The following is a 23095-nucleotide window of genomic DNA, read 5'->3' on the forward strand; positions in this document are numbered from 1 at the left end:
ATCTCCTGGTTTGTGGAATTGAGCCCCACATCGGACTCTGAGCTGACAGCACAGAGTCTGCTTGGGATTTTCTCTCTCCCTCTCTTTCTACCCCTCCCCCACTTGTGTGTGTGTGTGCTCTCTGTGTCTCTCTCAAAAATAAGTAAACTTTAAAAAAAATAAATGAAAAAAATTAGACAATATAAAAAGTTAAAAGACAAAAGTGAAAAACATAATTTCATTTCTTAGAGATTATATTGTTAAAATTTTGATATATACCCAAATATATATTTTCATATGACATATGTTACTTGTATTATTTTTCATGTAAGAGCATTAACATGGTAGTCATCCCATGCCAATATATATCTGCATTATCTTTTTGATGGCTGTATATATATTTCATTATATTACACATTTTAAAATGAGCTAAAAGACTCCTATTTTAGGAAGAAAGTAAGCTTTTCAAGTAAGTTAGGTTTTTTGTTTTTGTTTTTAGCCTTTATAATTAGGCAGAAATCCCACTGATCTCACTAAAAAAATATTCTTTATAAAGACTACCAGCTAAACTAGTACAGGCAGTATTTTTTCCTATATATTAATGGAACTGTATTGAAACAAAATATAGAAGTAAGTGAAGATTGCTGAGGGTAATATAACCTTTTTTGGCCATTCCATTTCCTTGTTCTTTCTAGGTCTCCAAGCCTTATAAATACATAACACCTGCTCCTCCTTCTTCATGAGCCTGTGGTAGGCCCTTGATATACACAGTCTTTCCAAAGCTCCAACTCAGCAAATACACTATATTTCCCCTTTAAATATTATGCAGAATAGCTAAAATATCATGTAACATTTTTAAGTGGGCTTTTCAAGTACTTGCATTTGTAGAATTAAATGTAGCATTAAAACATTTCATTTTTTTAAATTTTATTTATTTATTTTGTGGGGTCCGGGGAGAGGCAGAAAGAGAGGGAGACAGAGAATCCCAAGCAGTCTTCTCACTGTCAGCACAGAGTCTGACATGGGGCTTGAACTCACAACTGCGAGATCATGACTTGAGCCAAAATCAAGAGTCAGATGCTTAACCGACTGAGCCACCCAGGCTCCCCAAAGCCTGAAATAAACTTGAGGCTGAATTACTAAAATACATTACATTATTTATAATTAATTTTTTATTAGACAAATAAGTGACTATGCAATCAAATTTTTATATTTTATCCCTTCATAGCCTGGATTTAGTAAATAATAGAGCAAGTCTGACTTCATCATAAGCTCTGCTATGTTGCCATGAGTAGAAGAATTAATCTTTTCTTGGTCCCTGTAAGTCTGAACACCCCATCCTCCTCCTTAGATGTGGATGTTTGCAAAGCAAGTTCCTTCCAGTGAAGATATATTTTACGTACACTGAACACTTTTTTTTTTTAACCTCTAACCATTATAAGCTTCAGTATAGTGCGGTCTGCTGCTGCTGATTTTCCTGTTAATAACAATAAAAAAATCACATTCTCAGAACATTCTTGAGTCAGAGTAACGGTTTGTTCCATAGCTACTCTCCCCACCTGTTGCTTCACTGAAATGTTTGCACAGTCTCTTGGCTTTGACTTGAACCACACTGTCAGGAAAAGATACGTGTTTCTTGAGTATATCCCCAGACCACAAGTTAACCACATTTTCAGCTTTTACTAATTTTTTTTATCACTTGAAAACCCATTTTTGCCTTGGTTGAATTATGCCCCCCAAAAGCTTAATGAATCATGTTTTCTAGTTTCTGTAACAAACACCTGGTTGACCCCACATTGTGTATTTCAGTCCACATCACATATCCAAGTCACCTTGGAATTCATCATTTGTATGTCTCCCAAACTTACATTTTAGATCTTTTCACCTTTTCTTCACTTCCATTACCAAAGTAGTTTTCTTATAGGGCATTTAATCATGCCATTAAAAATGTTTATATCATTTTGAGAGTGTTACTACATACAGAGTAAAGCTGTGTTGAGCTGAAGAAGTTGGCCCAACTCACTAAGTGACTTCCTCCTCCTCCTTCAGAATGAGGAGGCTCAAATTAGCAAAATTTCAACTCACTGCACCTCATGGTCTTTGGGGTCATTCAGGAGTGATAGAAGCTGCAAAATGCAAGTGTAAAAATTTGAGAAGGCAAATTATTATCTGTATTCTATATGGATACAAATCCATACTCTCTCCAGCACTTCTTGTTTTTTACCTGGAGAAGTGGGCTAGGCCTAGGTTAGCTGAATCCCTTTGAAAAGCATTAGAAATAACTGCCTTTTTTTAAAGTACGTTCTCTAAAAGTGGAAAGAAAGACACTATGTTACAGAAAAGAAAGTTTCTGTTAAGATACAACTGTGGGCTTTTCTACATGTTTCTGTAGACAGTTCAGGCTTCTTTTGACATCATTTTTAATAAACAGCAATACAATCTCAGATCACTTGAGTAAATGAATGCATTTGCAACATTCATTTGGCACCACATTCTCTTGATGATTATGGCATTTGATATGTTCTTTTTTGCCCTCTTTGTCAGCCTGGTTCTTCATGTCAATCTATAGTCTTTTATGTGGTTAACTTGACAGATGCAGGAAATTGCTGCCAAGCTTTGAAATGAATTTTTTCAGCAGTGGCATCTGGGTATCAGATGGTCCTCTTGGCTGGCCTCTTGTCTTGCTGCATGTTGGTTTTAGTGGGGTCTGGTGTAGCATCACCTGTTGCTATGCTCCCTTTTCCTCCCATATGTCCATTTCCTGTGATTCATGGATGAAAGTGAGAATAAAAGCTCCGATTCTGTCTTTATTTCAGAAAAATCTACAGAAATATGTTAGAAGGTACAGAGTTCTCTCTCTGACAAAGGGATACTTCTCTTTGGCTGTCATGCCTATCAGCTAATAATTTGGGTACAAAGACCAAGTTTTAAGATATTTAATGAAACGCAAGAAGGATGATGATTAATTAGTAGAAGTGCCAGCACTGCTTTATTTCCTTTGATTCACATGAAATTAAGATGCTCCCATTACTGTACAACAAAATCGGGAGGGGATTGTATTTTGTGTTTATTAGATACTTGTGTTTTACAAAACTAGCTTTCTAAATTTAAAAATGAAATTATTCACTCTGAAACCATTATTTTGTCTGCTTCCTGCAATCCAGAATTGCACTGTTTATATTTGTATCATATTTGTAAAACCCTAAGTAAGAGCTATAGGAAATCACTATCATGAAGAAGGCCTTCCTTGTATTATTAAGCCATAGTGAACATGAACCCTGGGAAAGCCTAGGATGTGCCAAAAAATGCATGCGCAAATGAGAATCTCAAAGCCCCTGTCCCCTGCCCTCCTCTGATGTTTATCTCATGGCTGTTAGCACTTCTTCCATTCTCTTAGCAGTACCTTAACTTTGCAAAACAGCCCAGGGGGCACCATTCACACTATACTCCCTCAGAGGCAGAGCTACGTCCTTTGCTTTCTACATCCTTCTCACTCCAGAGTCCCTAGGACAAAACGCTCCTCTAACTGGTTAAGACATGGTCCTTTAAAGGGACCAAAATTTGAGTTCTATTCTATGTGGCTACATCTTCCAAATTGTTCATTGGACTAGAAGACCATAGTGTGGCTCTGGTGAAGCTTCTTCCAATGCTGTTTTGGTTAAGCTGACACCAGAGTGTTTCTCTTCCGGTGTCCCAGCTCTTAGTAATAAAAATCTTTCCTGAGTTACCTGCAAAAAAAAAAAAAAGTTTCTAGAGTCCTATTCACGAGGGAATTTGAATTTAGGCATTCTTGTGAGCTGGAACATTGCTACAGCTAAGCCAGGTTGCCACTGTCGTGGTGACAGCACAGGAGGAAAATGTCCTTATGTGGATATCTGCCATTTTCTCCTCACTGTCGTCTCCTGCACTTTTATCATTTCGTAGGGGTAGACAGAAAGAAAAGGAAGTGCAATTGACTTTAAGTGTGTTTCTCTTAATAGAATGATTAACAAAACAAAATAGCAGAAAGAAAACACCACCAGGACGAGTATGCAACAAATACTCAGCATATTTCACACTCCTGGCTATAGGAGCTTTCATATTAACTAGAAACTGCTTGCAGTTTGGTAAAACTGCCTGGTTAAAAAAAAAAAGGCCAAAATTATTCCTCTAGAAGAATTGGTAATTTCTGCTCATATTCATAATAACAAATTTAATGGCTATATTTATTTTAAATTATACTTATTAAACCCAATTCTATCATGGTTTAAGTATGCATATTTCCCTCTAAAAAAGCCAATCTGTTCCTTATTGATTGCTTCTTGTGTGCCAATGATTGTGTTAAAAACTACAGGAAAGGGGCACCTGGGTGGCTGAGTCTGTTGAGCGTCTGACTTTGGCTCAGGCCATGATCTCAAGGCTCTAGCTCATGAGTTCCAGCCCTGTATCACTTCGAGCTCGCTGCTGTCAGTGCAGAGCTCACTTTGGATCTTCTGTCCCTCTCCCTCTCTGCCCCTAACCCGCTTGTGCTCTCTCTCTCAAAAATAAATAAATCTTAAAAAAAAAAAACTACAGGAAATATTGAGAAATTATATAAGTGACCTGCCCTTAAGAAACATGTAATTTTATTGAGGAGCCTTGAAACAAATGAGTACAAATAAAAAATTATTGTTCAATTGCCAGAATATAATAGTCCCTAACATTTACTGAATGCTTAGTGTATATTAGACATTGTTCTAAATGATTTTCAAAGTTAAACAATTTAATTCTCACAACAACCCAAAGGGGTGCCTCCTGTTATCACCATCATCCTTTTTCAGATAGGGAAACAGAGGCACAAGAGGTTAAATGATTTGTCCAGGGGCATTGGTTGAGCCAGCATTTGATCCCGGGCCACCTATCTCCAGAATCTAAGCCGTTAACCACTTTATCATACTACCTTTCATGAAGTAGTCATTAATAGTTGGAGCGTAAAGTAGGCCAAGTCATTCGCTACCTCTGAGGCTTTTTGCTGATGATTTCCTATGGTGGGGGGAGGGCGAGGGAAACGCTGCTTGCTCTTCCCCACCTGCCCTCAGCCACTCACCCTCTCCTAGAGAGCTGTCTTACTTCCCTGCATCTCCACTCCACATGCCTCCTGCACCTGTTTCCTCAGTTATGTTTCCTGCCTGGTCCTAGAAAGCATGGAAGTTTGCAACACCTGGAGGTCAGTGAGAGTGGAGCAGGATCACAGAGAGGTAGAAAACACAAAAACTTTCATTTTAGGGAGGGGCCAAATATTTCTGGTGCTGAAACTGAAACAGATGAGAATAAGATAGAGAATAAAAGCTGTATTAGAATAAAAATAGGTAAATATAAGGAAGCTTAGATTCCATGATATTATTTTTCCCAGTAAGACATTGAGACACCCTCCCATTGAGACAAAAGAAGGCAATTGGACACAGAATGTTTGAGAAGAGTTTCTGTTTAGGAGATCTGATGTGAAGGGCTTCTTAAGCATTGTCGGGAAGTAATTTCTATTCACAGGCCATTCTGAGTGTTGTTGTTGATACAATCCTTACTTTGTTTTCTGTTTTCTACCTGATGCCTGGTATATGGTGTTCAGTAATTTTTTGGTATGAATTAATCACAAATGAGTAGATATACGAATTGTGATTCAACTTGCCTACTTAAGGAAACTAAGAGAAGTGACTGTATTTAATAATGACTTTAATTATACAACAGAAATAGAATGGAAACTAACATAATATTAACCCAGTAATACATTAAACCTATTAAAGTAGATAGAAGTCACTATAATCATAATTGTAAATGGAGCATTTGCAGCTTTTCTTTAAGTGGATTATATGTTTTCACACTGTTACCTTTTTATCTTTAACTTGTTTTGCATTTTAGAATCAGTTGTCTAAGACTCAAGGTAATCTCTCTTTCCTATTCTTATGGTTTCATGGTGGTGGTATCATTTGTCTCTATGCTAAGTTCAGTTTCTGTGAGAATCCTCTTTTCTTTCCACAGAAAGGTTGCGGGTACCATCTGGATCTATTGATGGTGGCTGTCATGCTAGGGGTGTGCTCCATCATGGGCCTGCCATGGTTTGTGGCTGCCACTGTCCTGTCCATCACTCATGTCAACAGCTTAAAACTGGAATCAGAATGTTCAGCTCCAGGAGAACAGCCCAAGTTTCTTGGCATCCGGGAGCAAAGGGTTACTGGGCTTATGATTTTTATTCTTATGGGTTCATCAGTCTTCATGACCAGTATTCTGAAGGTAATTAAGTCTACCTTTATGAAGTTGAGAGAGGGCAGAATATATTTATTATTGTTTAAGAAATCTCACTTGAAGCTAAGCCAACAATTTGCAAATATTGTATGACACGTGATACAAATGATAAATTTCTTTACCATGTTTATACAACTTCTTAACGGGAAGTTATGGGCTATATTTCAGAATCCTTAAAAACATAAGAAATTTAGTCTGGCAAAGTAAAGTTTGATGTGTAAATTATTATCATAATTTTGAAACAGTTACCAAGTTATGGGGACAGGTCACTCATTTCTAACTAATTTCTGACTTGAGTTCACTGTAGGCCTACATGAAATAAAGTCTCTATTTTCTTGTCCGATGTATTTGCAATTAACATTACCTAGTGCAAAATAGAGGTACAGAGATGAGCAATGTAATGGTCATGGCCACATACGCAGTTTTGTGTATTAAATGTTACATGAAACTACTACATGGACATCACTATTGTATGTACTTATTTTTTCACATTTAAAATAATTGAATCCATTTTGAAAAGCGTTAAAGAGTAATTATTTTGGCATAGAATTTTGGCAGATATTACCAAGGTATGTCAATTATATTTTAAATTATAGCTCATTTTATTTGCCTGTACTTTGAAAATTTTGATGGAATCCTTCAGTCATTTATACAAGTGTACTTATATTTATCATTTTTTGCAAGTACATTTGTAAGAATTCATTTCTATGTTATATAAGTAACTATAGAGCTAGAATTATGCTGAGCTAGTCCAGTAAAAAGAGAAAAATTGAACAGTTCACATGCTTGCAAATATCTGGCATAATGTAAGAACATCTAGATGTTAGCTCCATTCTTTATCTTTAATCCCAATATCTTTTTTTCTTTCTTTCTTATTACTTTATTATGCAAATAAAACTTCATTTTAGTTGTCATATTTAGAAATCAGTGTAAGAGAATGTTTGAAGCCTAAATCTTTCAATACTGTGAACATAAACCATCCATTGAACACTTCAGTGTATAGTTACAGATAAGCTTTATCAAATAACCTTAACCAACCCAAAAATTAAATGGAGAAAAGACGAGGAAGGGAATTAAATTACATTATTTTAAAAGCATATTCTGAGTCATAGTTTCCAAAGCTACTATATTTATTTATAAATAAATATCTGTATTAGCCTGGTTAACACATATCTTAACTTTTACATAGAAATTACTTTTTAAAAAGTTTCCTCATTTAAAACTATGTAATTGGAGAACACATTTCAATTATTTTAATGTTTACTTATTTTTGAGAGAGAGTAAGTGAGCGAGAGCAGGGGAGGGACAGAGAAAGAGGAAGACACAGAATCTGAAGCAGACTCCAGACTCTGAGCTGTCAGCACAGAGCCCAACAGGGGGCTTGAACTCATGAATCTTTGCTAAATCATGACCTGAACCAAAGTCCAATGCTTAACTGACTGAGCTACCCAGGCGCCCCTGGAGAAAACATTTCAATGGCACAAATAATTACATTTGTCTAAACTACTATAATAACCTGCATCAGATTCATTTGGAAGTGCTACTCCAGCTCAGAACTGGTAAAGACTAAAGTAACACTTGTATTTATTTAAAACAATGGTAAAAATTGAAAAAAACTATAGCAAATTTCACTACACACTGTTGATACCAAATTTCACTATCTCTATGACAGAAAATTAGACAGTTTATAAATAGAAGAGGCTTATATCAAGATTGCTTTCATGTTTCTGACCAATTAACTTTATAAATATAAAGTTACATAATATAAACATAAACTTTATAAAAATAAATATAACTTTATAAAATATATCTAATATTCACCTAAATTATTTCCAGATAAATGTAGTTCTCTTTTCAGTAAATTTAGTCTTGTTTTTTCTCTTCAAATGGTAACAAAAATTTTCACCATCTTAAATATTCCTGTGCCTGAAATAGTCTCAGCACTCTGGTACAGAAAATATCAAAGTTTTCATTGAACACATACCTTTTTTTTCCCCTCCAGGTAGATTAAAAACAACTGTCATCTGTTTTATTTTGTCCTGTTTGTATAGTTATATTCATGTGGTCACATAAAAATCATTATCTTATCATTGTGAGGCAAAATTCAAATTTCCCTATAGTAGTACAATAATAATAGTTAATATTTATTGTTTATTATGTATTATAAATGTACTTTTTTAGGCTTTGGCCTATTAAATACTCATAACAACCCTATTATCCCCATCCCTCTTTAGATATATGTGGGGAAGCTAGGGCACAGAGAGCTTAAGTAACTGACCTAAGATTATGCAGCTAAAAAAGTGCTAGAGTGGGGATTTGAACCTGAGTCTTCTGACTTGGCCCACTATTGCTTCTAAAATATTTTTCTGTGTTTTTCTTTGGTAAGCGAAAAACAGCATGAGCAGTTATTTGAACATAACTCGTATCTTTTTTCTAATTGTTCTTTTACAGTTTATTCCCATGCCCGTGCTATATGGGGTGTTTCTTTATATGGGTGCTTCATCTCTAAAGGGAATTCAGGTAAATTGCTTTCAGTAAATGATGCACATCTGTGATGACTTATCTTGGGTCGATTCATGCTAAATCATGTGATAGCTAAGAAAATGACATCATCTGACGATCAGCTTTCAGACCACAATTAAATTTCTTCAACCTGGTTCCTAACTTTAAGGTACTTTTGTTTACCATAAGTTATGTTAAAACTGTATAAGGTTTAGACTTTACAACCCTCTTAGAAAAGTAATGACAGTATATTTCAAAATATATCCAAAAGCTTTTAATCTTTGCTACTGTAATCGTGTGTATGGAACAGAAAAGAACTGTATGCACAAAGATGTTCATTGTAACACATACTATCAAAATATTGGAAATAACCCAGCTATCCATCAGCAGTAAAATAATTAAGTGGTCTATGGTACAGTCATTTAAAATTGGTAATTATGATGGCCATAAAAGGAACATGATAAAAATGCTTATGGCTTAATAATCCAAAGCAAAAAAGTAGGAAAACAATCTGTACCTACCATAGGTTTATAAAGCTGTGAGTGTGAATGGACCAAAAAGGAAGGTAGATAAATAAAAACAATTTATTAGGGTAGTGAGACCCTGGGTGATTCTTTTCCTTTTATGCTTGTTTTTCTATCATTATTACAATTATACTTATAGGATTCTTTTTTAAAAAAATTAAAACTAAAAGTAAAGGTACAGGGTAAGGCAATTTCAAGGTACAAAGGAAAACTTAGTTGTTTAAGTATTGGTTAAATCAGTATAATTATACGAATTTTCTATTGCTGCATAACAGATTACAGTTCACTTAGTGGCTTTAAACAACAAACACTTATTATCTCACATTTTGTGCGGGTTATGAATTTGGGAGTAGATTAGCCAGGTGGTTCTAGCTCCAGGTGTCTCATGTGGTTCCTGTCAGAATGTGGACAAGGTCTGCAGGCATCTGAAAGCTTGAATAGGACTGGAGGACCAGGGTCTGAGATGGCTGATCACACGGCTGTGGGAAAAGGCATCAGCCTCTCCCTGGCTTTTGGCAGGATGCCCCAGGTTTGTTTGTTTGTTTGTTTGTTGTTGTTGCTGTTGTTGTTTTGCCACACAGGCCTCTCCACAGGAGACTCAAGTGCCCTCATGACCCAGAAGCTAACTTCCATCAGCGTGAGCAACCCGAAAGAGAGGGAGGGTGGAGTCGCTGTGCCTTTTGGCTTAGTTGCCAAAGTCACACATGGTCACTTCCACTTTTTTCTTATATGTTAGGGGTGAGTCATTATATCCAGCTTGCACACGTGGAGGGAAATTAGACCCCATCTCTTGAAGAGACTAGTGTGGAAGAATTTGTGGACACATTTTAAAATGACCACAACTGTATTGTAAATCTTTGCGGAGGTGCTTAGCAAATTATTCGTGCTTATGATACTATAATGGTTTGAATAGTGCTTCCCCCAAATTCACGCCCGCTTGGAAACTCAGGATGTGACCTTATTTAAAGATAGAGTCTTGGAGATGGATTAGTTTTGGAACTCAAAATGAGCTCATCTTCACCCTAAATCCAGTGACTGGCATCCTTCTAAGAAGAGAGGACACAGAGAGACACAGGGAAGAATGCCACACAAGGACAGAGGCAGATTTCTACTTAAATTTACCTTTGAATAATCTTGTCTTATAACTTAACATTATTGATCTGAAGCACTAAAGTTTTCTTGAAAGGAGACGAATTCTGAGGGCTATTTATTGAAAATAAATCTATTTTTTGTTGGCCAAAAGGAATGCATAAATTGCTGCTTTTCCTATGACACTACTAGTCGCATTGCTGTTCAAATACATGAAAGAAAGGTCACCTGGTTATTATGATTTTGTCAAATTTCACACATGTTAATGGAGCACAGGGTGCTGGATGGCAAGCCGTGGTTCAATGGTAGACTACAAGAGAAATTGAAATAGGTAATTCATCACTCACAGGTCCTGGAGGAAGTACCTGGCACACCTGAAGGGACCACATGAGGAAGTCAAGGCAGAGTACAGACAGAGAAAGAATCAAGACCTGGGCCACATGCCTTTATTTAGATATGTGGATAAAGTGCTTTGGGGTTCCTGGTCTAAGGCTGATTGATCAATTCAAATAAAAAGAGCAGGGTTTTGGGAAGCCCCATGGGGGTCTTTTCTAAGGAGCACACAAGGGGAAGGCTGTGGGAGTTAGGGGAGAGTATTTATTGTAAGGACATTTCGGGGAACCATCTCAGAAACTTACATTTGCTTGTTAGTCTGCCGGCTGTAGTCCGGTGCATGTGTTTACATGAGGGGCTAGTTGTCAATTCAGGTGACCACAGGCTGCTTAGCCAAACAGAATGGATACCAAGGCAATAATACCATGGGGGATAGCTTAGTTAAATTCTTGACACTGAGGGACAGGCAGTACAGAAATCTCTTCCTGAATGAACAACTAACCAGTTTCTGACTTTGAGAGAAGAAAAAGCATTCAGCCTTAGGAAAGTACTGGATGTCAGAACTGAGGCAAAACTTCAATACAAAGTCATTGAAAGATCACTGGACATCCCAAATAGATACTATGACTGTTTTTTCCTGACACTGGGTGAAATTTACCTGGGAGAGGGAAATAGTTGAGAAGTGTTATGCATTTAAATTTTACTCAAATTGGATTTAACTTGCTCATTTATAATTTCATGTATGAAAAATGTATTTTGAAAGAATTGGTTTGATAACGCAGATAGGGAAGAGTGCCGAAGAGGTTTATTTGTTTTACTGTTTTTTGTGGGTTTTTTTGTTTGTTTTTTGCCTTTGGCAAAAGTTCCACGAGCACTAATTTCATCTGTAAGTGAAAAGTATTTATTATTAGGCCCCAGGCTCACATAAATACAGCAGCAGAAGTTTAAGAAACAAAGTAAAATCATTTTGATAGGTTTCAACAGATTTTTCCTCCTAATTCCACTCACATGATTTTATACCCATGAGGTTTAGAACTAAACAAGAATGTCAGGTTTTGGAATTATTTGGGGTGTGAATCTCTCAATTGAAAATTGAGGAAAACTTTATTAAAGGCCCATGAGAAAAGTAAAATGAGTTTTAAATAGCACGAATGAAACAGCAAGCAGGGTCTCACACTGAGAACAGGGTTAGTGAAAATTTAAGTGAACCCGGAACTCAGGAAGTTGAAATTCCTATTTGGGCTAACTGGGTGGGGGAATGGAATATTGAGATTAGGGCAAGATAAAAGCCAAATGCAAAACTCAGGATACATGTGTCATGATTATCGTTACTTGAGTAGTAATAAGCATGTGCTGGGTACCAACAGTTCCAGGAGCATGTTACTTAGTTACCCTATATGCTGAAGGAACCTGTATGCTACCTGTTTGGCAATATTATGAAACATATTATCTAGGCTTCTCACTGTGCAACATGGCAGAAAAAACAGATCACAGTGTTCTTATGAATGCTGTTTCTATACTCAGATATATAACCACATCTATATTCATTCCAACACTTCAGGAATCCAAAGTAAAGCAAATGTGCCATTTAAGCAATAACAATGGAAGCACCCACACACTGAAGAACACTTATGCAATAACAGCTTCACAAATGGAGAAATGATAGCTGGGAAAAACAAGTTCTATCGAAACTGAAACATTCAGTTATAAGCCAGAGATTTTACTTTATTTCCTCCCTATTCCCACCTCCACCAATCACCAAATTTTCTTTAATGACATGTAATTTAAAGAGATATTTAAGAGATAGAAATAAGAGCTAATGAAATGTTTGGGGACAATATGGAGAAGGATAAACCAAGAAAAAGAAATTCAGCACTTGGTACTTGGCATAGAAGGTTTTCAATAAATGATTTTAGAAGGTATTAATGAATATAAATAAATACCTGAACAGTGGGTGAACTAACCTACATATGATTCTGGTTTAGATGACTGAGGGAAGAAAGGTCATGCTGTGCCATAAGTCAAGGAACATAGAAGAAAAGATGGGTTTATGCTGAGTTTGAGATTCTTATTATATATATATAGCAAGTTTTGGTTAAAAAAAAAAAAGGATGTTTGGCCCTGACATTTTACTCCATGGGTATTTGTCGCTTGGCATATTAATTTTGGAATACCTGATGAGAATTGCTTACAATTTTTTCATAAATTAGCTAAAAGATAAGATCAAATATCAGTCTTTTGGAGATGCATAATAGATATTACTGTAGAAATGGTATGAAAGAACTGACAGTGATTGAAACCATCATTTTCTAAATAATCACTTCTTGTTGGAAACATTGGAAACTGCAAAAATCGGCCTGAGAAATATTAAACAAAACGCTCCACATAGAATAAAACTAACCTGCAGTAAAATATGTTAGTAAGTAGAATGTGATTGAAGATTTAAACTTCTTGTGAAAATTTCATATATAAAATTTGAATTGGGAAATTTTGCATTGGTACATAAAAATGGGCTCAAAATCAAAATTGTAACAATAATATATAGTCCAAAAATAATTGGACTACCTTCATGGTAAGACTTAAACAGAACTAATAATAAAATACGGTTGAAAAAATTGTAAATGGTTTGACCGTGCACTATAGGAAATTGATCAAGAAATCAAATTAACAAAGTTTGCTCTGGAAAATACTTTATTAACAGTAATTCATCTAGGTTAAGTCTTTGTGGCTAAGGTGTCTGTGTTTCTAAAGACAGCCTCAAAACCTTGTTGGGGGTCGAAGTGTCAAGGCCAAAACAGCAGAATCAAAACATCCTACTCAGCAGCAGGATCTGGGTCGAGAGCTCAGGAGAGAGAGAGAGCGAGAGCGAGAGTGCTGAAGCAGAGACCTAGGTCTAGAAGTCTCTAACAAGCATGTGAAATTTGAACCTTGGGTATGGATGAGCTCTTTCAGGAGAGGAGAGAGTATGGCAGTCAAGGAATCCCCAAGCTAATTGTGATGTGATAATGAGAAAGAGGATGATGATTTTCTTTTTTCTCTCAAGGCTATACTCTTCCAAGTAGCAACATTTAGCATTGACTTTAATATTTTTAAACTCTTCTAAGTTACAGCCTGTCTCCATATTCAAGAAAATGTGGAATGCTATGAAACTGAAATTGTGCGTTTCAGAGTGTATGCATGGCAATCCCATTGTCCTGATGCCCAGAGGTCAACTTAAGTGTGATCCAGATGTAGCATATTTTGGACCATACTGAACATCTACTTGTCCTACTTGTATCGTTGTCTGTAAAAAGAAACTTAGTCTGTTTATCTTTTAGTTCTTTGATAGAATAAAGCTCTTCTGGATGCCTGCAAAACATCAGCCAGATTTTATATACCTAAGGCATGTGCCACTTCGAAAAGTCCATCTCTTCACAGTTATTCAGATGAGTTGCCTTGGCCTTTTGTGGATAATAAAAGTTTCAAGAGCTGCCATTGTCTTTCCCATGATGGTAAGAAACTTTTAAGTCCACTTTTTTTCTCCTCCTCTGATTTTCTGCTTTGGAAACACATAAAACTGAAATTGGAACAATAGAGTCATTTTGAACTATTATTGGAAACCATGGCATAAACTTGAGTTACTAACACTAGTGACTAAGATAGAGTTTGGGATTATATATGAATTTCAGTGATTCATATTAGTTTTGTCTCTATCATCCTGAATATTCGCAGTGGTTTGAATTAACTGAAGTTAGGTAGAAAAATGTAAACTTTGAAAATGTAGCATTAAAGATGTAGCACTAACAAATCTGAAAAACTAGGGGGATTTTAAAATTAAATTTTATGAAATATTGCATATAAATTTCAAATACTGCATTCAAATACTGAATTTGAGTGACTATAAATAATTTAAAATATCATCACAGATAAGAATGGTTTAATGTTCATTAAAATAATGCAAATTATTAATTACATCTATCAAAGGAAACAATCCAATATATTTTGTAGGGCTCTTTTTTTTTTTTTTTTTTTTTTTTAATGGCCTCTTTAAGAGACTCCTTTACTGGGCAAAATCAGGGCTGTTATTCTGGGGATGTGGTAAGAAAAGGAACTGAAGGATGCAAAGGTACAGTGTCTCATACACACATGACTTCAAGTGCCACTTTAATCTCAGTCTTAATTGAAATTGACTTGTTTCCATCAAGAACCAAAGCTACATCTCCCATTTTAATTTTTTCCCTGTTTTAAACTATCTTATTGTTTACTTCAGGTGTTAGCTCTGGTATTTGTGAGAAAATTGATGGACTTTCTGTTTACAAAACGGGAACTCAGCTGGTTGGATGATTTAATGCCCGAGAGTAAGAAAAAGAAACTAGAAGATGCTGAAAAAGAAGTAAGTCTGAGCAAAATCAGTATCTTATCAAGAGACAAAAAAGGAGCACTTGCATAGTAACAGCTCTTTGCAAAATTTATCCCATGTTTATATTTAGATAGTTAGCAGTTACTAACAACCACAGGTGGATTATTAATGTTTGGAGGGTTAATGTTTAAAATCATAAACTTGAAACTTGAGCACAAACCTTACATGAGAAAACCAAACCCTAGTGAAATAAGCAAACACTTTGTACTTCATTATCCTCCAAATTGTAAGCTTTGCTTTTCTATTCCCTCCCTTGTGGATGGCAGAACCTTACTGATGCTTAACTATTTCCAAGTTATGGTCCCGCAATGACTGCTTTTTGGTTGAATATGTGAGAAGGAAAAAAAGAGATATTAGTCCTCTTGGTATTTTTCTAAGGAACTAAGTTTTAATGGAAAGATCCTAATTCTAATTAAAATATATAATTAGGGGTTTTTTTTGAAATAGATTAAATGCTTATGCTGATCTGACCTGCTTTCAAAGTGATTTAAGATTGAGTAAATGTGATTTGAGAGAGTTTTGGGATTTAATTACTTCCTTGGACTACTGATTTATCCTATTCTGTTTCATGTGTTAAGACCATTTGTTTTAAGTTTTATGGCATATTTGAAGTTCATATGTAAGTCTGGGTCTCTTTTGAAGGCTAGTAATCATAACATTAAAAATATTTTCTATAGGAGAGAGCCAAAGCATAAGAGACTCTTAAAAACTGAGAACAAACTGAGGGTTGATGGGGGGTGGGTGATGGGTATTGAGGAGGGCACCTTTTGGGATGAGCACTGGGTGTTGTATGGAAACCAATTTGACAATAAATTTCATATATTAAAAAAAATATTTTCTATAAAAACTACAGAGTATAAATGAAAAAAAAAATGACCAGTATACTATCTACCAGAATGATTGAGCCCATAGATTATAAAACATAAGAACAAAATTTCCATTTCTTTCATCTGGAAAGAAAATATTTGGTAAGAATTGCGCATTATTTTTTCCACCATTTCTTCTACTAGGCAGTCAGTAAATGTACTCAGTTTCCTATCTACAGCATAATTTCTCAAGCCAAGGTTTTATTCCTCTCTCCTTTGGGGAATTTGTTTGCAAACATTTCAGTGGTTTTAATTTTTCCTCAGTCATTAGTTAAAGTCAGACTAGGCCCCAAAGTCTAATGAAATTTCTGCTCAGATGTTTTTACAAATATGGGCTGCTTTTCCATGGTCTCCCATTGCTGACAATGGATCCCCGCTTTAGAGATTGATCATAATGATGTATCTTAATTTTGAATGATTATTTTAATTTTTCCAAATAATGTAGAATGAATACTTAAAATCATACTTCTAGTAATATTAATACAACATTGAAATATCATATTATAAAATTATCATTTTTCTTAAGTTTTCTCTTTGATATGTTCTTATTTATGAGAGATTAAAAAAAATTTTTTTTAAACCTTTATTTGTTTTTGAGAGACAGAGCATGAGAAGGGGAGGGGCAGAGAAAGAGGGAGACACAGAATCTGAAGCAGGCTCCAGGCTCTGAGCTGTCAGCACAGAGTCTGAAATAGGGCGAGATCATGATCTGAGCTGACGTGGGATACTTAACCGACTGAGCCACCCAGGTGCCCCTAATTATAAGAGATTTGTTTTTTAAATGTATTTATTTGTTTTGAGAGAGAGAGAGAGACAAGAGTGCAAACAAGGGAGGGGCAGAGAGAGAGAGGGAGAGAGAGAATCCCAAGCAGGCTCTGCACTGTTAGCACAGAGCCAGATGAGGGGCTTGATCTCACAAACCATGAGATCATGACCTGACTGAACTGAGATTAAGAGTCAGATGCTTAACCTACTGAGCTACCCAGGTGCCCCTAACTATGAAAGGTTTTTAAAAACAATGCCTTAAGTATGATATTGCATTTTAGGGCTTAAGTAAAGGTTTGGCCTCCTTCTCAGATAGGATTCAAGAAAAATATGACAGAATTTGGTATAAATTAAATGTAAATAAGATGGACACTGGAATATAAAAATTCAAAAGGCTTAAATTATCCATACTTGATGTAATTAAAATTATTCAGCAATTATTCTTGAAAACAATACCCAAAAAAGCTTAAATTCCAAAGAAGATGATTTTGAATATAAAACTCTTTGACCATGAGCTTTTTCTGAGTCTTTCTGATAATGAGAATGATATTAAGTATATTAAAGCAGTAACTTCTAAATGTAGTTTTGCTTTACTTTCTTGCTTTGATTTTGAATCTCTCCACTACCTCCATAGAGAAAGTTAGCAACAGCCCCAGCCATATAATCATCTCTTTCAGAGCATACTCCTTAGGCCTTACCATACCATGGAGCATCCTTGCTGTTCTAGAACTTTGTAAAATGAAAAGTTGTATAATGTATATATCACATATATTATATTTAATTTTCTTTCCTTTTGTCATTTAAAGAAAAGTTTAGATTCTCCCTTATTTCCACTGCTCAGAACCTCTCCTGAAGCTGCATATATATGGTGTGGTATAAATGTGTGCCAGATACCATTTTGGAATTTATTAATCTCAGCTAGAAAGAGACCCTATTTAATAAGCTTCCAACCGTTTTACATTATAGGCCCACTGTATTCCAATGGGTGTTTACTATTTTTTGATTATGAAGATAAATATTTTAGAAGTAATCAAATATTACTAAATTTCTCAGATTCCATGTCTTCCAAAAGGATACAAAAATAGATTAAAGATTTATTGAGGCAAATTTGTCCTTGTATCCTTCAGATCAGAGTATGAGAAAAAGTGGGGGAAATGCCTTGCAATAATACATTAATCAGGCAGATTTACAGACCTTTAAAGTCTCAAATAGATTAATATAATGATGCTTTCATGCGAATCTCAGTGCATGGAAAGAAACAAGAGAATCAGTAATACAGTGAAGAAATAATTCATAATTTAATTATATTAAAATATAGTTCTGACCAATGCAAAGAAAGGTAATTCTCCATCCAACAAGTGGAGAGAGAAAAGGAAGTTTACAGGTGTTCACTTTCTAACTTGGAATTAGTTATTAAACGTGCATGATTAGTATAGAGAACGGGAAGATTTTAAGAAGGATTTAAGAAGAGTTAACCAACTTAAATTCTGGTTGATTTTCTATTTGATCACCCAGATCTCGGTATTTCATTTTCTTGAGGCTATGGACTCCACTGAAGGATCTCATCTTCTTACTGTGGCATCTTATACCAAGGCCCAGTCTTCCAAGAAATTGTGCATTCAGGTGGTAAACGGACAAGTTCTCCAGAAATGCTGCATTTCTGCAATTGCTCAAATTAATTGAGTAACTTTGATTGTGATCTGGAAAGATGGTAAATAGCAGAAAATGTTCAGCTCCCTGAGACTTGAATTTAAAGTAGGCTCACCTTTTGTCCTTTTGATGATAGTTACAAGCTTGTACCTTTATACTCTAGGGTTTTCTTATCAGTAGCCCGCTTCTGGTCTTATGGCATTGAGAAAACATTAGTTTGACCTTAAAATTCAATAATGAGTTAAGCAGAATAAATAGCTACACAGGCCAGTCCAAGGTCGCAGAGCTTCTGTTCCAAATTTTCATGTACTTCATGCATATGCATATGCATATGCTTCAGTTTTTAGAAAGAAAGGATTATAATCAGGATAGAAATGAATATTGGAACCCTGACATTTTGCACATTGCTCTGTGTAAAGGGAAGACTGCAGAATCAAATTCTGGATGTCCAAATGTGCTCAGAGTACCAACATGCCTTCCTTTCTACTTAAATATTCTCTAGGACATTGTACACATTTGACAAAAGGGCTGCTGTTAAAAGCAGAAAGCCCCAGCAGAATGTTTGCTCCTGGGTGGGGGCAGAAGGCAGTTAATGTTAGATAAATCCTGGAAATCCAGCTCTGGGCAGTGATCATGATATTGACACTTCTTGGTTTATGGGAGGTTCACTCTAACATATATGCTATGGGAATAAAACAAGAGGCAAGTGAGAATTGTGATCTGTATGAAGAAGGATCATGAGCAAGGCCAAGAAGATGCAAAAAACAAACTAAGAACAAGTGCAGTTAAACAAATTACAGAGCAGATCTTACTGCTGAGAAAGATGAGAATTGGTTGTGGATTTGGGAAACATGGCCTAATTATTACACAGGCAAATGTTATTTGTAATTGAATCTTAGAGTGAGGCAAGCATATTCTTCTTCCTCAAGCAGTGATTTTTTCAAAGTGTCGTCCTAGGACCTCTGCTGCATCAGCCAACACCAGGCAACTTCTTAGAAATGCACATTCTTGGACCATACTCCAGACCTTATTGAATCAAAACTCTGCAGATCGGTCCAAAAATCTGTATTAACCAGACATCCGGGTCATTCTGCTGCATGCTAAAATTTGAGATAAGACCTTTTCTAAAACCACAGTATCTGGTTCTCCAGAATATAATCTTCTAAACCCAAGGTTCCACTATCAAAATTTCTGAATTTTGTAATAATTTAGGTAAGTCACTTAGAGATACTGAAGCAAATATTCTGATGAAAAATATATGTTGCATCCAATTATTTATGTAAATTCTATATAGACTATACCTTTATGTTTCATTGTTGAAGTGAGTAGTTGTATGTAATGGCTCTTCTATCTGTTGGACATTTTTAATACATAGCTCTTAGAAATGTCAAGTTTTATGGTTTTCAGAGTTTGTGTGTGTGTGTGTGTGTGTGTGTGTGTGTAATGTTTGCAGCATTTTCTATTCTATTAGTAATCAAAGAAGAAAATGGTCTGACACTTCTTATGTCCTGTAGACTTTGTTTTCCTTTTGGATAAACTAAAGGGGTCAGACTTGATCACTAAAGTCGCTTCCGTTTTTTGAGATCTATGAATTCTAAAATTAATGAATATTTTCTCTAATATTCTAGCCATCTTTGTGAACACTGGCTCTATGCTTTGTTTGTACTTTGAGCTACTTGGGGGTCCCTACATAGATATAGACTTTGCATGAGAGGTGAATATAGTAAAGATGCTACCTATTTCACTAAAGGTAGAGCATTTTGTCATGATACACAAATTATTTTTTATGCTATCACAAAATATAACTCAGATTCATACATCCTACTAATCAAAACATACCACATTTTAACTCCAATTTTATTTTCCACTCAGCACAGGCCTTTGGCTCAGGCCAGTCTGGTTGTTCATTGTCATACAAACACATCTTACTTATTTCTACTTTTTATTCTTGGCCTGCACTGTTTCTAGAGTTTCTTCCTTTCTTCTACTGAACTGATCAAATAAGACTGGCCCAGATACTACTTCCTCTCTTCTTGTATTTTTTTACAATGACCCTTCTCATCCTCTGAGAGTAGAGTGTCTGTCTCTTTGTTGCTGTATCGCGGGCACCTAGCAGACTGGCTGTCATGTAGATTATGCTTAATACATATTTGACAAATGGATTCGTGAATGGCTCCCGGATTTTCCACTGTGTGCCTTGCACATAATACATGCTCAGTAAATGTTTGAGTGCTATAAATTAGATTCATTGTTTTAACCCTCAATTTTCCTGCCTTTTACTGGATATAGCATTGACTATCTTTCAGCAGTTCAGTATCTGACAAATGCTTTGACTATCTTAGTGAAAAGAGAGCATTCAAATCACAGCATGAGTAGCCCTTTAGTCAAACTGGCAAAACCCTTCAGATGTCCTTGGGTCAACTTTGATCATCATCCTTTACTATCTTCACCATGTTGTAGAATTCAGCATATTTTTTGAGGGACCCTGTATGAGCAGAGTGCTGAATGGAACTCATTTCAAGGTTCTTCTGACTTACAAGTAGCACTTAGCTGGGTGCTCTCACTCTCTGTTCCTGTACGATTGAGATAAACTAGGTTGTCATTGTCGTGACGGCCAATGCCTGATTTGACTGTTCCTCCCCAGAAAGTCTCAGATTTTTGGCTTCCTCACAGCGCTGCCTGGGATGCAGCCGGCCCTCTGTCCCTGGGCTCAGGGGCCCACCCAGCTTCCTTCTGGCACCCAAGGCAGCGGCTGCTCTGCCACCCCTTTTCTTCAGATAAGCATGGCTTGGAAATGCTATCTTTAGAGGTGATGAGTTTTTGTTTGGATAGAATTATGACTAGTATAAAGCCCACACATGCTAACAAGCCACAGAGTGCAAAATAATTATTGAAAGCAATTGGAGAGAAAAGTGGAAAATCATCTGAGGAAAAAACAAAATTGTTCCCAAAGCTTTGGTCCAATTTTTCGCTGTTACGTTCAATCTTGAGCCCTCGTTTTCTGCTGCCAGGTAACCCAAGCGCTGGTGACGCTGTTCCTCTCTTCTGCTTTTTGAATGGTACTCTTTATTAAACCTTTCGACATGCCTTCCTGACATTTGATTCCAAGTTAGTCAGAAAACATACGATATGCCAAGCTTACCTTTCAGTGGACAAGGAGAGAATTGCATTTTGTTTGTATCTTGGTTTTACTTAAATAGCATTTGGGATCACTGACTGTTTTCTCTGTATGTCCTTCCATGTGCATTAAGGTAATGTTTTCTATAGCAGAAGTAAACTTTTTTACCTGCAAGAATACATATGCTCTGTCCATGGCCTCAGTGTTGTGCATATAAGTTAATATGACATATGTATTATGTTCCAAATATAGTGACTAACCCATTTGCAAGGCATGCCTTCTTCCAGGCAGCAGATTAACTCTGCTCAAATGCTAAAATGTGTAACTTCCAACCAATGGTTGCTGTCTACTCATTTCGAATTAGTTTTAATAGTCCTTCCATTGACAAGAGAAATAGGCATAATACACAAGTAGTAAAGTATATCAGATGAATCCTAAAAGAACAAATGTCCCTGAGGAACAAGAGAGAAATAGAATAGGGTTAGTTCCTGTAATGCAAGGGAGAAACAGACACGTGCATTAGTACCACAGAGTATAAATGTAGCATAGGGTTTTTGGTTGGGGGTGTGGGTGGGAACTTATAAGTAGAGAAGTAGCAGAGACATGTACTCTCTGGCCTCTCCATTAGTACACCACAGAGACTGGGCATAGATATCCGTATGCAGGATGGATAAGGTCCCAGAGGAGGGGAGCGTGCCTTGGTCAGTAGATTGGATGCGTACAGAGAGCATTCCAAGAGTGAAAATGAGACCTGCCCCCACATTACATTTCATATTCATAGGTTAGCTGAATAGGCTCCAGATGGAAAACACTGTATCTTTAAGTAACAAGAAATATGACAAGGGCTCTTCAGATGAGGCAGCATGCAACTTGAGGCCAGGGTCCGTATATTGAGGATAATGTTAGGAACAGCCTTGCCTGCCAGAAATGACATCAGCCAAAGATCAAGTCTTTCTGGAAGCTGACTTAGATCAGGCAACCTACTGCTAAGCCTCCAGGCCCACCCTATTTTCTCTCTTCAGTTCCCATTTGGTCAAGAAATCATCTAGCTCTTCATCTCTAACTTAAAAATTCCATTTCTATATTACGCAGCCACAAAAAAGGAATAAAATCTTGCTATTTGGGACAACACGGATAGACCTAGAGGGTAGTATACTAAGTGAAAAAAGTCAGACTAAGAAAGACAAATGCCATATGATTTCACTCATGTGGAATCTAGAACACAGAACAAATGAATAAACAAACAAAAAGCAGAATCAACTATAAATACAGAGAACAAACTGATGGTTGCCAGAGGGAAGGGGTAGGGGACGGGCAAAATAAGTGAAGGGGAGTGGAGATACAGATTTCCAATTACGGAATGAACAAGTCACAGGATAAAAGGCACAGCTCAGGGAATATAGTCAATGATCCTATAATAGTGTTATATGGTGACAGATGGTAGGTACATTTGTGAGCACAGCATACATATAGGGATGTAGGGATGTTGAGTCACTACACGTACACTTGAAACTAGTAGCCTCGTGTCTCAACTGGACTCAAATAAAACAATAAATACAATAGAATAAACAAAATTCCATTTTTGGACTTAGAACCAATGATTCTAACAACT

At 36.2% G+C, this 23095-nt stretch overlaps 1 protein-coding gene across 2 annotated transcripts in view; it reads left to right on the forward strand.

Moving 5' to 3' along the window:
* Positions 1-23095, forward strand: part of SLC4A10 (solute carrier family 4 member 10) — a 188251-nt gene that overhangs the window by 154157 nt on the left and 10999 nt on the right. For both annotated transcript variants that reach the window (XM_042997242.1, XM_042997241.1), the window contains exons 18-21: positions 5974-6225; positions 8689-8757; positions 14003-14176; positions 14935-15057. In XM_042997242.1, the coding sequence (XP_042853176.1) occupies positions 5974-6225; positions 8689-8757; positions 14003-14176; positions 14935-15057 (618 nt within the window). The remainder of the gene's footprint in view (positions 1-5973; positions 6226-8688; positions 8758-14002; positions 14177-14934; positions 15058-23095) is intronic.

This window comes from Panthera tigris, chromosome C1, assembly GCF_018350195.1.
Source record: "Panthera tigris isolate Pti1 chromosome C1, P.tigris_Pti1_mat1.1, whole genome shotgun sequence".
NCBI classification, from domain to species: Eukaryota; Metazoa; Chordata; class Mammalia; order Carnivora; family Felidae; genus Panthera; species Panthera tigris.